At 43.8% G+C, this 15,850-nt stretch overlaps 1 protein-coding gene across 1 annotated transcript; it reads right to left on the bottom strand.

Annotated features, from left to right (window-relative positions):
* Positions 1 to 1,500: 1,500 nt before the first annotated feature.
* Positions 1,501 to 14,600, bottom strand: LOC143160680 (lysosomal acid lipase/cholesteryl ester hydrolase-like). Its single transcript, XM_076338710.1, has 10 exons — positions 14,517 to 14,600; positions 11,961 to 12,099; positions 10,319 to 10,433; positions 9,862 to 10,060; positions 8,962 to 9,071; positions 7,295 to 7,431; positions 6,191 to 6,331; positions 5,522 to 5,593; positions 4,109 to 4,177; positions 1,501 to 2,587 (listed from the first exon to the last, which is right to left on the bottom strand). Exons 2-10 carry the CDS (start codon positions 12,090 to 12,092, stop codon positions 2,354 to 2,356), a joined length of 1,209 nt encoding a protein of 402 aa, XP_076194825.1. The 5' UTR covers positions 12,093 to 12,099; positions 14,517 to 14,600; the 3' UTR covers positions 1,501 to 2,353.
* Between the last annotated feature and the right edge of the window lie 1,250 nt (positions 14,601 to 15,850).

Here is a 15,850-nt window from a genome sequence, read left to right as displayed (position 1 = left end):
AGGGGTTTCTCTGTGCTCAGTGGGGCTGTTGAGCTAATCCCAACCTCAAGCAGATGTGCAAGGGGACCCTTACAGTGCTACAAGCATGTTGTCTGGGTAGCTAACAGTCTTCCGAAGGGAAGTGTAAGGGATGGGTGTTCCTCTTGTCCAGACACTGGCCATTCTAAGACTGCATTCCTGATGGATGGCAGTAAGAAGATAACATTTGGTTGCAAATGTTTGGTCTCTGGCAAATGGAGAGCCTATCTAATAAGCATTTGGAAATTGTTGTCTTCCATTAGAGAATTTGGCAATCCTTTGTAAAACTCAGGTCAGAGGTGATGTTAGGTTGAACATTAGGCTGATTTAGGTGTTCAGTATGGAAGTCACTGCGCGTTGCGTTCTTTCCCAAGCAGTGTTGGTCACTGACCTGAATGCTTCCCTGTAACCTGTTGCAGGGTGTGTCTGTGGCTGGTTCTTCTTGTACGGCACAGGAAGACCCTCTAGAGAAGTTTGAACTTGATGTCCTGGAGTGCCCCTTGGTGGCTGCTTCCAAGCTGAGTGAGCTTAATCTCAGACCTGTGTCCACACAAGCAGGTTTTGAGGAACTGCTAGATCCCCCTTCATTCATCTCCCAGAAAGGGCAGTCCCCAGTGTCTGCCATTTGCTTTCTTCAGTCGGGCAGAGCCATGTGCTCTGGTTCATGGAGTTAGTTCATGGCTAGCTCTGATGCTGTGGCAGGGAAAAGGCACCACTGGTGAGGGTAGAAGGAGTTTGGTGTTGCGATCCTTTGTTTTCCCTCCCTTCCATCGTATGTTTTGTGCAGTGTCATGCTGTCAGGTTCATCGTGTACATCTTGTCTGAACGTTAGGTGGTGTGGCAGAAGTGTGAGTGAGAGCAGAGGTGAAGGGCTTTGCTGCCAGACAGTTCAAAGAGGTGCTCGCTTCCTCTTTACCTGAGCTGGAATTTTGGTCCTGCTCCCCCTCCCTTCAGACCTAGAGCTCATGTTTGTATTGGGTGTAATGTTTGATGTGCCTGTGGCCAGGTCTGCCCTGTTACCTTGTGGAGGTGGGCTAGGTCTGTTTTGAGTTCTCTGGGGCAGTCAGGACACTGGGGTTTACAAATAATGTGGTGTAAGTGAGAGTAGTCACTTTGCAATCTCTGTGTCTTGGACTGCCAACACCCCCAGAAGGGAACCCTGCTGGGAAGGTTGCTGCTAGAGAAGGTGTGTCATCTCCTTAGCATGTGTTTTCTATATTGCATGAGACAAACATGTTTTGCTTATATATCGATGTCTATCTCCCAGATTATCATCAAATGGGTTTCATTTGCCACAAGTCTTGATTGAGGAATGTGGGCTTAAGCCTCCACCCAGAAACACCCACAGTGCTTGAGCTACCCTGTCTTGGCCTGTACTGATGACCCCTTTGATGTGATCTTTCACCTCCTAGAATAATCTTGTAGGTGAGCAACTGGGACATGCTAACACAATGAACTGAGAAGCTAGAAGAAATTGAAACAACTTCTTTACTGACAGTACCAGGAATAGTTCTTGAGAAGGATGCTGTTGTCCTTTATGTGCAGGCTGCTGCTGTGTCTGCATCTCCTCAATCCTCAGTTGCCAGGTTATGAGCATGAAGACAGTTGTGCTCTTTGTAGTAATGGGGTTAACAAACCATTAGTTAGTGTGAAGGTAAGCGAGTATCTGCATCTGTCCAACAATCAAGTGATTTCTCTCTGACATAAGTTTTCTGATGTTGGATTCCTTGGCGTTTGGGCCATTAAAGCCAACTACTGTCTGCTTAGATGTCAGGGTAGTCTTACAACTGAAGGTCTTCTGGGTCTGGCTTGCTGCTGTTGGTAATGTGAGGAGAGGAAAACAGGCAAAACACTCTATCAAGAGGATAGATGATTTAATTTAAACAAAGATCAGTAATACTCCAACAGAGAAATTAGTATCTCCAATTTTGGGGTTTTCATGGGGTAACACCTCTGTCTCAGGTGGAATATGTGGTATTGATCTACAAGGGAAGAGATAATGAAATCTTAGCTGTAGCAAAATCAGTCCTATAAAAGGTAAAATCTTCCAAAGTAAGTGATCCCTGAAGTGTTCCTTCTAATATGTTTGTATTTTCAGCAGTCATCCCCCTGTACCTCAACTTCCTCCGAGACACTGCAGTCACCAAAATAATGTAACACCATGGAAAACAATGTAAAAAAAATGGCAAACCAATCAACAGTGGTTTGCATAAGCCATAGGGTAAACCCATTTACCATAGGGTAAACCCCTATGCCAATTCCTATACCCATATTCTACTGCTAAATAAAAATCTTAGGGGTTTTTACTGGATGAATGAATTCCCTGTGTGAAGCTTTAAGGGTGTTTTGCTATTAGTTCAATGATTTTCCGATACATTTTCTCAGTTGCATCAAGGCCCCAGATGAAATCAAGATGTCCCCAAGCAGGAAAATGCTCATGGTAAATGAGATTAGTAATCCGAGGAAGTAGCTTTGCCATGTCTTTCGGAACTGCAAATTTGTCACGTCCACCACTCCAAACGGCAATTGGTGTGCTTATCTTCTCTATCTCGTACACAGGAGGAGTAGACTGCAAGAAAGAGAGGAGACCTGAGTGAATGCTCTTTTATCAGAAGTTGTGTCTGGAGAAAGGATTCTGTGCGAGCATCGCTCCCTCCCTTCTGCACTCACTACAGTAAAGCAGTAAGGATGAAGGCCACCCTCTTAGTGTTTGTTTCCCTAACCCCGTTCCTTGTCTACCATGAAAAGGAATGATCCACCCTATTCCTGTGTCTTTCCTTAATGCATGGCTAGGAGTTGTCCTGCAGTTTGACACCTGCTTGTGCCCTTCAGAGGTGGGGATATGGAAACAGCAGTGTCTGTGTTTACCAGGCAAGAAATGCAGAGTTGTTGTTCATGTGTGTCCCATTTTTGGCTTATGTAGGGTCCTCTTCATGCTTTTATGGGGCATGAAGTGAAAGACTTTCAGTTGTATTGCTCCAGACTTCACTTGACACTCTCTTTAGGTCACACTGTTGCTACTGATGGAGTAATAGCCCGTGAACATACTTGCCTTGCCTATCCTCACAGAGGAAATCAAAGAAACACGGAAGAGTAGAATGGGGATCTTCTGAGACCTAAGCCAAATGACTTAATGCAGGATGTTTATTTGTCTACGGGGTGGTAAGGGACCATGTACCAGATGCTTTTAAATTGACCCCTACTATCTAAAGGTGGTTCTGTTGTTTTTCTCATTGACTGCTTTTTTGGGCAGTTTCCTAACCAGCCAAAGTATTGGGAATAGAACATTGCCTGTTCCTAAATTTAAACTTCAGTGTTTAAAGACCTTATGTGTGGATGGAAGGTGTCTGAGAAATCTTTGGAGTCTTTCTCCACCTGTAAAATAATGTGTCACCCATAAAATAATCTGCCCTGACTCAGAAAAGCTCACTACAAGTCAACTGATCTGATCAAATCTCAGAAAACTGTCAGGCAAGTTATCAGTGTTACAGGAGGAGCGCAGCGTTTCTGAGTGTTGATTAGGCAGTAACCAAAGCTCCTAGTGACCAAGTTTTGCCCATTTCCTTTTTTCCGTACAGGCTACATTCGTTCACCACAGCAGTAGTCTCCACTGTGCTGTACTGAATCATGCCTTCTGTTTTATTTTTGTGGTAAGTAGCTTCCCAAAACCAAGGTATACATTTCCACTTTTTTTTTTTTTTTTTTTTTTTTTTTCCAGCCTAGTGTTTAACTGAAAGGCAGACCTTGAGGATTTTTGGGGGAGTGAAGAGCTCCATACTCACCCAGCCCTAGGACTTGGGTGTGGCTCTTAGCCTTTTGGGAATGGCAGGTAAATTGACATGTCGTTGGACACATCCCTGCATCAGTAGGGGAGGCAAAAGGAACTTCTGTTACCTGTCTGTGAGGAACTGTCTACGCCTTGTCTGTCAATAGACTTTTACACGTGTGAGTATTAGATTCAGGTGAAACATTATCTCAGACCACTCTCTCCCTCTTTCTGTAGCACTCAAGGTGCTCAAATCTGAACTTTTCTGTTCTTAGTTTTGCCAGGACCTGAGGATGAGTTCTCAGGGAAACCGTATTGCCTTACCTGGTTGTATTTCTTCATGTTTTCCTTAGAGCCATAGTCATAAGCTTGAAATTGGTCTGCACGTGTTAGCTGTTAAAAGAACAGATGAAATGTAAGTGTTGAGAGACCAAGCAGCAGATTGCAGGAGGCGTTTTCCTGCCTGTGATTGAAGCCAAGGCTCAGGCAGTGGACAGTGAGTTACTCCCACCCCTTCCTCTGGTTGCAGGCTTCCAGGGGTACTAAGGGTGGATCGTAGGGCGAGTGGCTTCATTGCCTTTGCTCTTGCTAACTTCCTCTCCGGATCGTCAGCCGCCACCCTTGGTACGTTTTGTTATTAAAATTTTGCTTGACTATCTTAGTTAGCTAAAGTTGGGGTCCCTGTTCGTGACGCGGAGGTGTGTCAGGGCTATTACTAGTCTAGTGTAATATACAATCTCTCCTTACACATCTTGTCTTTTGTGTGTCAGTTTTGCCTGGTCTGCTCACAGTAGTGGCAACATGTCCAGAGGCTCTGTACTTCTTACAAGAGTTTGGCTATTGGGAGCAGTGTGTGATTAGCTTAACACTAAACTCTTGTCTTCTTGAATGTGCTTTGTCTAAAAGGGAAAAAAAAATAATAAAAGATGAATCCATCTTACTGAAGACGTGTGCATTTTTTTTTTTATCCAAACCTTTAAGTAACTGAGGATATGCTAGAAATCTACTAGCTTGTCTATTTTCTGGCTCTGGGTGCTGGTGGTCTGCATCCTGGGAATTTTAGTCAGGGGTGTGTGCAGGAGCATGCATATATTTAAGTGTTGGCAGAAGTGGCCACAATTTTGTGCACGTACAGTGATGTGTTTCTGAGCCGATGCTCTCTTGCCCTGGTCTGATTTGGATCATAGGCAGAACAAGCTTAGGTCTGAGAGTGGCGTAAGATGCCAGCAGAAGAGGCAGTTCCCCACTTTGCCATTGTGCCAGCAGAAGTGTTTGTGTGATTAATTGGCTTTGGGAGGTGATCCAGGCTGCAATTAATTCTCCTCCGGGAGAAAAGCTTTAACCTGGATCACTTCTTTGTCTGGATCATCCCCTGGCTGCTCAAGTTTCCACTATCCTCCTACTGCCTGCCAAGTGCCTAGACCACGCTTGCGTTCACTTCTGCAGCTTTCAAGGCATAAATAAAGATGAAGGCTGGAAGCCATTAGAGCCCAACATGCGGAGAGCCCTGGTGTGCCCTGGGGAAACCTCAGTGCCTGATACCAAAGGGGCAATTCAGGTAATGGTCTGGTGAGCCATGGGAAACAGTGCTCCCTCTGTGGCAGGTGCTCACAGCCGCATGTGAGAAGATGTGATGGGCAGTTTCCCAGATCCACCGCCTCTGGACTTCCCTGGAGGCTGTCAGTTGCATAAAAAGCAGTAGTAAGAGTCTGTTTATATGTCAGTGCGCAGTTATACCTGATGCCAATGAATAATGTTCTGTACTGATGTTCCAGCAGGGGAATGTCCTACGTATGCATCTGTTCGACTCTGGAGAGAAAGCAGAAATGTTATAAAGGCATGGAACCCGTGCTGTAACAGAATAAAGCTGTGAAGGACCTGAGCAACATACTGCTGCTGTGTTAAAACCCCATTTTAATAGGATATTCTTCAAATATCAAAAAGAAAGTTGAGGAGAGACTCAGAAATATGTGAGTTTACAGTAGGAATGAGTATGTAGAATTTTATCCCTTTGGGAGAGTCTTTCCCATGTTAGTGCTTAGTCATATGGAAAACATCACTTGGGGAGTGTGTATGGCCTTTGTTTTTCCCAGTTTCTACAGTTTGTGTGATGCTTTTAAATAGTGCTGTGCTTAATTGGTAGAGGAGGATTGTTAATAGACTGTCTGCTCAAGCACAATGAGGCTACATGTGTGGGAGCTTTTTATGGGAAAGCTTGTTAAATCGTCTGAGTATGACAGATCAAAGGCCTCTGGAGAACAGACATGTTCTAGTTGTCATTACTGGAAAACCCCAACACATTTCTCTATGTCCCTGCAACTGTATGTAGACATCAGACAGAAAAGTTGTTTTCCTTCAAAATTACTTTAGCTTTACTTGTATTAAAGTGTTCTTGGACATGCTTACCGTGTTCAGATTTTGTATCCTGTCCCCAGCTATGTAGCAGAAGATACTGCCGCAAACTTTTCCCAGAGATCTGCAGATCCATGTTAGAGGCCCTTTCAGCAGTTCATTCTGGTGAAGAGCTCCTTTGCAGCCAAGTAGTAACTGAGGTGAGGAAAAGTGCAAAACTTTTTTTTTTCCTCCTTGTTGCAGGATTATTTTATGCAGAAAACTGTCACTCCCTCTTTTCTAATAGCCTCGCCTCTTAACTAAGATTGCTGAAACTGCTTGCCATCCCAGTATCCTTTAAAGTCTGTTCTTCCTAAGAGCACACCACATGTTCTTCCTGCTTCTTATTATTAGGCATGAGTCCTGGAGGTCACTATCCATCTGGTTTTAGTGTGCTGACCTCGGTGAGAAAGGACCGTTGGCTGCACTCATGACTGCAGAGTATAGGAAGTCCCTTTTTGCCCTACTGTTTCTTCCAGGCAGGTGCACAAACTGTACTGTGAATATTGCTACTAAGTAGAGAGGGACCAGACAAATGAGAAGGGTGTAGAGCTGGAGGCTCTATAGTCACGTAATGGGTACAGCTTGGACAGAAAGAACATGTGCTCCTGCAGTTTGACATAAAGTATAGCATGCAGGATTTCCACCATTCCCAGCAAATTCTATTAAAATGGCAAATTCTGGTCTGAAATAGGAAACTTAAAGGGAAATACCTTTATCATTTTACAAGTATTTCACAAGCATAAAGGAACTGCATGTCTAATAAAATTGAGATGTGCAATATCTTATTTGTGGTTTTCTACTAGTGCTTAAGGCTAGATTTAGTAGACTATGTTAGACTCCTTTTATTCTGGTATTTGTGAGCTTCCTTCAAAAATATTTGATTTAAACAAATAATGGTGAAAGTATACCTGTTATGTTAAAGAAGTTCCAAAAGAGATACCGTGTCAAGCCTTGCAGCTTAGCTCTGTGGAAAGTCTGAAGTCCGCCAGCACTGTCAGAAGTCTGATACACTGAATTCATTCTTAACTCATCACCCCCTTAAAATCAGTTCAGGTTGAGAGAATCCAGTAGAGACAAAGCAGACAGTTATGTCTTTTAGAAAGAGGAATGACATACCCTGATCAGTGATTGGGGAAGACGTGCAAATGTTACCAGAGGACTGGTAGCATGTGTGATTGTGGTTACTGGTCCCAAAGCAAAGAACACTTTAACCCTTTGAGCCAACTCAGGGTAAGTAGAAAATGCTACGAAGCCTGCAAACACAGAAGACACAAGTCCAGTTAGTGAAGAGATCTCTACAGACCAAATAAATAAAAAAGGAGTAGGCAGCAAAGAAGAGAGACTAGATTGGCAGCCCATTGGTTGTTGTCCATTTCTGTGCTGCAGACCTAAGGAAAATACTTTTTTCTTGAAACTTTTATTTGGGAGGCAGAGTTCATTCTAAAGATACAGGTTCATTAGAGCATGTCCAGATATTGACTTTCTAAGAACTGATAATTTTGCATTAAGGCCATTTTTATGGGAGAAGATGCATTAATCAGATTTTCTTAATACAGGTTCCCTCTAAAGTTCCCCAAACTGTAATAAAATAATGAGTTTTTCACCTTGCAGTCTCTAAAAGACTGTATATGTTTATGCTGGCATGCAGTAATACAATAATTATCTGAAAGTTGGTAGGTTAAAAGCAGAATTTTTTATTTGTAACTACGTGCAAACTCGGGTGAGAGTGAATACACACATAAAAGAAGCATGTGGGGAGGAAAGGAAAGGAAAGGAGAGGAGGTGCATCCTATCCTGTTTTCTGAACATGTCCAAATTTCTCCGCCGATGGATTTGGTGAGAACTTTAACTGGTTGCCTGAAACACAGGTATCTAAAGATAAACAAGGTGTTGTCTTGGCCTGAATGATTTGTTCTGCCAAAAGACCCTTAGAATACACTTATGAGAAGAAAGGAAAATAATTGACTAAGAATGTGGCCACATGCCACTTCCCCCCATTTTCTGCTCTGTTTCCAAGTTTATTTTTGTAAAAGGGCAATGGCACACCATGGTGTAAACCCCAGTATCTACTCATGGATCTTATATGTAAATCATAGATACTAACAACATTCAAAGACCGTAAGTGAGTTGATGTTTATACGCAGGTGCTAATAGCAAAGAAGTTTTTGGCATTGATCTTTCTTTTCTAATTTCCAGTGTCTGGTAATTTGTTTTTAAATAATAATGTGGTGAGTTAGTCATGTATATGAACTATGCTTTAAATAGTAAGTCTGGCATTAAGTTATGAGACTTAGTAATTTTATGGTTTTTGTCTTCTGTTGTTTGAACTGTTTCATGGACTGTTGTGTTAGTATTTACATCTAATCCATGAGGATTTGACATATACATCTTAAAAACTGAGATTAATAAAAGCTCATTGTTACTGAAACTTTAAGGAAAACATCAAATTGCTGGAAGACTGAAAAAACAACAATAAATGCTTAGAGTGTAATGAGAAAAGATATTTAGCAAACTATAGTACAGGGTACCTGGTAAATAATAGCTTTTATATATCAGTAATCCTTACTTACAGAAGTTAAAAGTGGTTTTGGATCATCTATTATTTGCTTGTTTCAGATAGAACAGTTCTTAGAAAAGTTTCCCATACTTTGCAAGTGTCAGTTTAGAAAGTACTTCTTCCTCTAATAACTTTTTATGAGAAAGAAAGATAGTTAACAGAGAGAGACATATTCCAATCAGGTAGCGATGTTAACTGTTTTGTACCCAGGCAGTCCTAACATTACCTGCAGTTGAAGCCTCTGAGTGACCAACATAGTATACATCCTTCTGCCCAGTTTTATTCATGATGAAGTACAGCTCTGCTGGAATATCGTATTTACCTATCTCATCGAAACTAAAGGGGAGAAACACAAAAAGCTAGCAGACAATTCGGCTATCACAGGGTGAGTTACTGAATGTCAGTTTTCATTGCACCGAGCAGGACCCATTGAAAGACGAGGTTGCACACTTTGTCTGTGTTCTTGCTTGAGTTGAGAAAGGGGGCAGAGAGACGCAGCTGTACTGCCAGGCTACCTGATGCCTTGGGCTCTCTGTGGAGGAGGTGCCAGTTTCGCCTGTCAGCTGCAGCCCTTGGGGACCTGAATTTAAATATTGCTCTCACCAACATGGGTTACAAAAAATATTTCTCTCTCAGTTAAGATCAGTTGTGATAGATCAGGTTTCTAGATTGAGCTGAGCAGTCTCCTCTCTTGTCCGCACTTGGGACATGGTATCTGGTGGGAGACTTCAAGGTTACAGATGCCTCCCAGTTTTGGAAGTGTTTTCCCCAAAGAAACCAGCACTGTGTATGGACAAAGGTGGCCCGTGTAATTCCAGCTTTGCTTCTGTATGTGCTGATTCCAGAAGGGCCTGTCCAGATCATGTAGCCAAGTCCTTCTTATGACCCCCCTGACATGCCCAGAAGTGGCTGCATCTGGGGAAAAGAGTTGGTCTAGTATCCTTAGATGTTGCGTGTCCCAGTAGAAGTCAGATTATATGAAAACCAATAGGGTTCTCATATAATCCAGAAGGGGATTATTTCATGTAACCAGAAGGAGAAAGGTTCTGCATCCCAATATTAACTACCCAAGCTTGCTAGTCCCCTGAAAGTTGCTTTCTTCAGCAGTTCTTTCTCCATGGACTACCTGAACTGCCAGAACTCTTTCTGGCAGGGCTTAAGGGTCTTGTGTTTTAAAGACCAGGTGTCCCCTCGGCTGTTTCCCATCCAGACGTCATAGCCGGCATCTGCGAGGATGAAGCCTAGGCTGTTGTTGGGCAGGTTGGAAATCCAGTGAATAGAATCTCCTAAAGTACCATGGTGTAGCAAGACTGCAGGCTTTTTCCCTGTAAAAGAAGAGGGTTTTCTTATGCTGTAGTAGTAAGTAATGTGTAGTTAAAACTGGGGTGCAGAGCCTGGTTTTGCAGGAGTTTTTAAACCTATATACAGAATTCAGGCCACATTCCTGACTAGGTGCTCTTGCTGAGATGGAAAGGTGTGGAACATGCCATTGCATGTGCAAAGGGGAAAGATAGGGGAAAGATGGGGGACCCATGTAAGAGTAGGCTCTCAGACCTTCCTTACGTCCTGTAACTATGTCACACCTGTATTTTGGCTGTTCCTCCCAGCGGGAATTCTGAAGACACCAAGAATGTATCCATCCTCCGTAGTAACTTGATATTCCTCACTGGGGTATCCATGATATCTGATAATTTCACTCTGTGGGAAGCCAAAGGAGAGCTTGTTAACATGCACTTACAGCGTAGAGATGAGTGGAGAAGGTGTCTAGAGGCTGCTTCTGGCCAGGAATGTGAAACTAGCCCAGAACATGCTGGGAAGATGCGTGTGATAACATATCGCTGGCTTTTTCTCTACTGCTCTGTGTTGTACTGGTAGGAAGGGACCCAAAAGGGATTCCTGCAGGACAGCACAACCCGTGCCTCTCTCTTTTGGGGATGATCAGATCTATGCTATACCATAGCCACGGAGGCTGGAGGATGCAAACGGCAGGGAGAGCGGTTGAGCTGTGTTTGTGCGATGTGGTTTGTGTATGCTCTTTAATGCTGTACCTCTCAAATTGAAATACCAAGAGCTGCGTTTGCTCAGGTAGAAGCACCTAGTTATACTTGGAGCTTGCCAGACATAGCCCATGTTGCTTAGGTTTTGGCTAGGTAGTAATTGCAGTGGTACCCAAGCACTGCACAGGCTTGTAAGAGCAGCAGGACGACAGAGTTCACCTGCGCAGTAAATGAGACTGTTCCTGGGCCCTGCGGCTTGGTTGTACGTGCTGTCATGTGTCAGGACTGTCCCGGGAGTAGCTTTTCCCCGAGCATCCCAGTGCTCTCCACCACTTTTCCTGGATGCATCTTTGTTCTTTTAGACTTTGGGGATGATGCTGTTACACAGCTCGGATGAAGCCGTCGTGCTTTGGAGGGTAACCAAGCTGAGCGGTGTGGACGTAGGCTGTTCTGTGGTGGTAGCGCAAGGCCCCTGGCCGCAGGGACCATGGCTGGGAAAAAATATTACAGGTCTTGTAAAAAGATGCATCACAAGTCTTCTTCAGACCTGCTTAGGGGGTAGTTGTCTGGTAGTTGACCCCATATTATGGGACAAAGCAGACCTGTACTGAGCGACTAACCTTTGGGAGGTAGCTTGTCCTGCTGTGCAAGGCTGATGCAGCTCATACCTTTCTAGAGAGTAAACATGCGGCAGTATCTGTATAAGACAGTGCCAAAAGATGTGGGGTTTGGGCCATAATGAATCGTTTCTCGCCAAAGTGTGGTTAGGCAAGCCAGGGAGGGTGGGTCTCCTATTACAGACTCACTCAGAGCACCACCTATTACATTCTTGCCACTATTGTGAGGAAATCTTTGGTGATTCAGAGCAAGGGGTCTTGGATCACTTTGTGTTGTGTGGATCTGCAGGTTGAAGAAGGGATTCAACCTGCCTTGCCACTCTGCTGAGCAAGCAGGTTGTTACAGAAGGGGAGGGCTTTGCTTCCCTTGAGACTAGAAACCGGGCTTTGCCTCCACCGCAAGGGAATTCTTCTCTCTGGCAGCTCAGACTTTTTGGATAGGAGCATCAAGGTTTCTTCTAGGCCGGTGCTCCCTACCACAATGCTGGAGGGACCCCTTTGAAGGGGTCCTCCTTTTAGCCTCCTGACAGGGACTGATAGTGATGGGGCGGTGGTAGTGGTACTGGGAGAGACAATTTAGGAAGAAAGGGAGAGAAAGTGACGCAACTTACAACGTTCATAAAGCATTCGGGGTTGCGAGTCTTCCTGTACTGGCTTTTGTCTGAATTCAGAGTGGAGGGTGCTGTGAATCCTGCTGAAAAGGCAATTCCTTGGGAGCAGAGCAGCACGAGGAGGCACCACATCTTGGGGCTGTGTGAAAGAGCACATGCCGGGGTGTTTGCTTTAGGAAGAGAGTGCAGTGGAATTCCACATGAAGACCCAGGTGGGGAGTCTCCTGAAGGTTGCCCAAGGTCTGTTCCTCAGGGGGCTGCCAGAATAAGTACCTGTGTGAGGAGGGACTGTCCACAGCTCACGCCATGTAGTGGAGACCAGGAGTGAGTGAAGGGCTCCAGGAAGATGTGGAACAGACCTGGGGGAATGTGCTTGTATGATATCAGTGCTAGTGTGTGCCATGAGTTCGTTCCTTTCTCATGTATGGTCCTCCCTATTGTAAATCTGTGCCTTGGCCACCTGGAGGAAAGACTGCATTTTCGTGGGATTTTGGGGTTGACTGTTGGTCCCAGGGAAGCTTTTCTGAACTGAAATTGCAGAGTGAATTCTATCTAGTTAGTGCCCTGCTTTTTAGCTGTAGCCACCTTTGTAATCAGCATAGAGGAAACAGGTCATAAAAACAGAGTATATTTTCTGACGTATCACGGGGAAGATTTTTAAGATTTGGAGAGCCTGGAAAGGATAGCCAAGAGATTTGTTCTCTCTGAACTTCTTCATGAGGCAGGGAGTTCTCAATTCTTTTCATTTTTGATTAATTCTGTCATACCCTTTGAGTCACTAGAACATTTGGATTAAACCAAAACTGGGATATGTCCTTGATTTTAGTACTGGCATCCAAACTCACTCTAGTCTATCCACTTTGTAGGTGAACACTTCCATTCTTCTTTCATGTCATGGTTTAACCCCAGACGGCGACTAAGCCCCACACAGCCACTCGCTCACTCCCCCCCAGTGGGATGGGGAAGAGAATCAGAAGAGTAAAAGTGAGAAAACTTGTGAGTTGAGATAAAGACAGTTTAATAGGTAAAGCAAAAGCCACGCACACGCAAGCAAAGCAAAACAAGGAATTCATTCACTCCTTCCCATCGGCAGGCAGGTGTTCAGCCATCTCCAGGAAAGCAGGGCTCCATCACCTGTAATGGTGACTTGGGAAGACAAACACCATCGCTCCGAACGTCCCCCCCTTCCTTCTTCTTCCCCCAGCTTTATATGCTGAGCATGACGTCACATGGTGTGGGATATCCCTTGGGTCAGTTGGGGTCAGCTGTCCTGGCTGTGCCCCCTCCCAACTTCTTGTGCACCCCCAGCCTGCTCGCTGGTGGGGTGGGGTGAGAAGCAGAAAAGGCCTTGACTCTGTGTCAGCACTGCTCAGCAGTAACTGAAACATCCCCGTGTTATCAACACTGCTTCCAGCACAAATCCAAAACACAGCCCCATACTAGCTACTGTGAAGAAAATTAACTCTATCCCAGCCAAAACCAGCACATGTCAATAGAACAGAAATCCTCCCACCTGTGTGCTCTGGAAGCAACAGTTTTACAGTTGATACTCCACTGCTTCCTGCTGTTTTATTCAGTTCAAATAGAAGTAAAACATGTTTCTCTCTTTCTGCATGTGGAAACATCATTTGGGAACGAAACTGAAAAGTTCAGCTTAAGTCCAGTTTGTTTTTGTACTAATGGGTGAGGCAATGGGGTAGCTAGATTGTTTCCCTTTTTAGGGTATACTTTTTTCTATGTACTATGTTGTCACCTGACTTAGCTGGCATGTTTTAAGGCACTTCCAGACGAATTCTTTGTAAATCAGAGAGAGTGTGCCAATTAAGTCCAAGGTTTGGCACGCGCTGTCTCATTAATTTCAGTGGCAAAGTCTTGACTGTAGGAGCCTTGAACAGCCACCTACTCTTTTTATCTAATGAAACAACACCGAAGAGCAGCATTTACCATGGCAAACTGGAATTAATGGGAATATTTAATTAAAAAAAAAAAAGTAGAGGAAGAGACCACTTGAAAGATACATTCAAAAGGCCATTTCTGGAGACTTCTGATATTCAGTGAAAATAAGCTTTAAACCTTCTAGAAATTAATCAATGTACTCTTGAGAGAGTCATAATATTTTTTTCACATACACTGTAAATGAGACAGAAAGGCACCGGGGCAATTAATGTGGCTAGCGGGTACCAGAATCTCCTGTTTAACTTACAAGGAAAGCTTAAATGCATTTGAAACTGTGGAAACAAAATGTCCAATTTATGCACGTGCTTTCAGTACCAGGATTTTCATGCATCCCCAGTTACATCCTTAGAAAAAAACCCAACACAAGTAGAACAAAATGAAACCATCAGTTACTCCTTTTTCCCATTGGCACAGGTCAGAATTCTTCCTCTCCTCAACTTTAGCAAACATGCACTTTGATGCATAAAAACAGCCTTGCAGATCAGAAAGGATGCAGGCTATCTAGTCTGACAAGCAACTACACAAAAGCAAGACTGCACATCCTTATGGAGACAGGCAACAGAGGAAGAGACCATGAACACATTTGTACAGGCAGCTTACCTCTGCTTTGACTGCCTTGCTTGTGCCTTCTGCCGCAGTTCCTAGCCTGTCTCCACTAGCAGACTGATTCACTGGCAGAAACCTGCACCGATAAAAGGAAATAAAAATTCACTTACAAGTAGCAGTAGAGTGCTGTGTGATGTCTGCACATATAAGAGAGCATGTTTAAGTGCTGATTGGACAGAATTTAAGGAGTGGAGTTGTTTTATGATAAACAGCACTGTTGCATGACATTCTGAAAGACCAAATTGCACCATGGAGCAGGAGAGGTAAAGAGGCGTCTAACCTGTGGTTAGGATATTTAGCAGGAACCTGGGGGATCCTTGTCACCTGAGGCTGTGACAGATCTCGATCTGTACTGCTGCCTGTGTTGGGGAATGCTGTGACCACATTATTTTGGGATAAAGAGGAGGAACAGTTCAGTTTTTCTCGACACTTTCTACCTAAGAACATGGTCCCTGCTGCTGTGGTTTGTACAGAAGCTGGCGTGGTCACTGGTTCCACACCTGTGGCTTGTTTTCTGAACTGCTGTTTGCAGATTGACTGGGGCAATTCTTCTTCGTTAGGTAATCCTAGAATAAAAATACACGTGAATTGAAAGGTGTGTATTTAGCGCCATGCACATGTTCCTAAATCTGTTGTTCAGTGAACACCACAACACGCAATGACCAGTTTGCTCTGAATTAGCCTACTTCTGTAGGGATTCTCAAGTATTGAATTAAGTTTGAAAATACCATGTAAACTTTGTCTCAGAGAGGATGCTAACAAGAATTATTGCTTCTTCCAAGTGATTTCCATGAACTCTGTGAAAACATAGTATCTTTGGAGCCTCTGCCTAACCACTGAATTGGTTGTAGTCAGCCCAAGGGCTCAGTCCTCACTGAAATTGTCCTGGTGCAGCAAATTCTTTGGAATGTGGGTGTTAATCATCTGTTGTCTTGTGTGGGCTAAACAGAGTGAAGTAAGTCTTTGTTAGTAAACAGAACCTGAGAGTAACCACAAAAACAATTCTGCTTTATAAAGTAGTGTGCTGTCTGTGGAAAGACCAAAAAAGTGATTTCTCAATGAAAAACATCAGAGCTTGTCAAGTCTGACATCCCTGCTTAGTGAGAGATACAGAAGACCTTTCTCTGCCATATTCCCAGCTAACACCATGTTACATTTTTTTTGTTTTACAGAATTGTCAGCCTGCAATGATCTGCAAGATTTTACCTAGTTTCACCTCATGCCAGCATATGGGATATATGATATTGTTTCTGATATTGTTAGTAGAAATCAAGTGAAGAGCAAAAGACAGGTAAACCCACCTGAATAAGGGAAAGAGGCAATGGAAA

The sequence above is a fragment of the Aptenodytes patagonicus genome, chromosome 5, assembly GCF_965638725.1.
Source record: "Aptenodytes patagonicus chromosome 5, bAptPat1.pri.cur, whole genome shotgun sequence".
Taxonomy (NCBI): Eukaryota; Metazoa; Chordata; class Aves; order Sphenisciformes; family Spheniscidae; genus Aptenodytes; species Aptenodytes patagonicus.
Note: the sequence above shows the minus strand (reverse complement) of the source record. Positions and strands in the feature narration are given on the sequence as shown.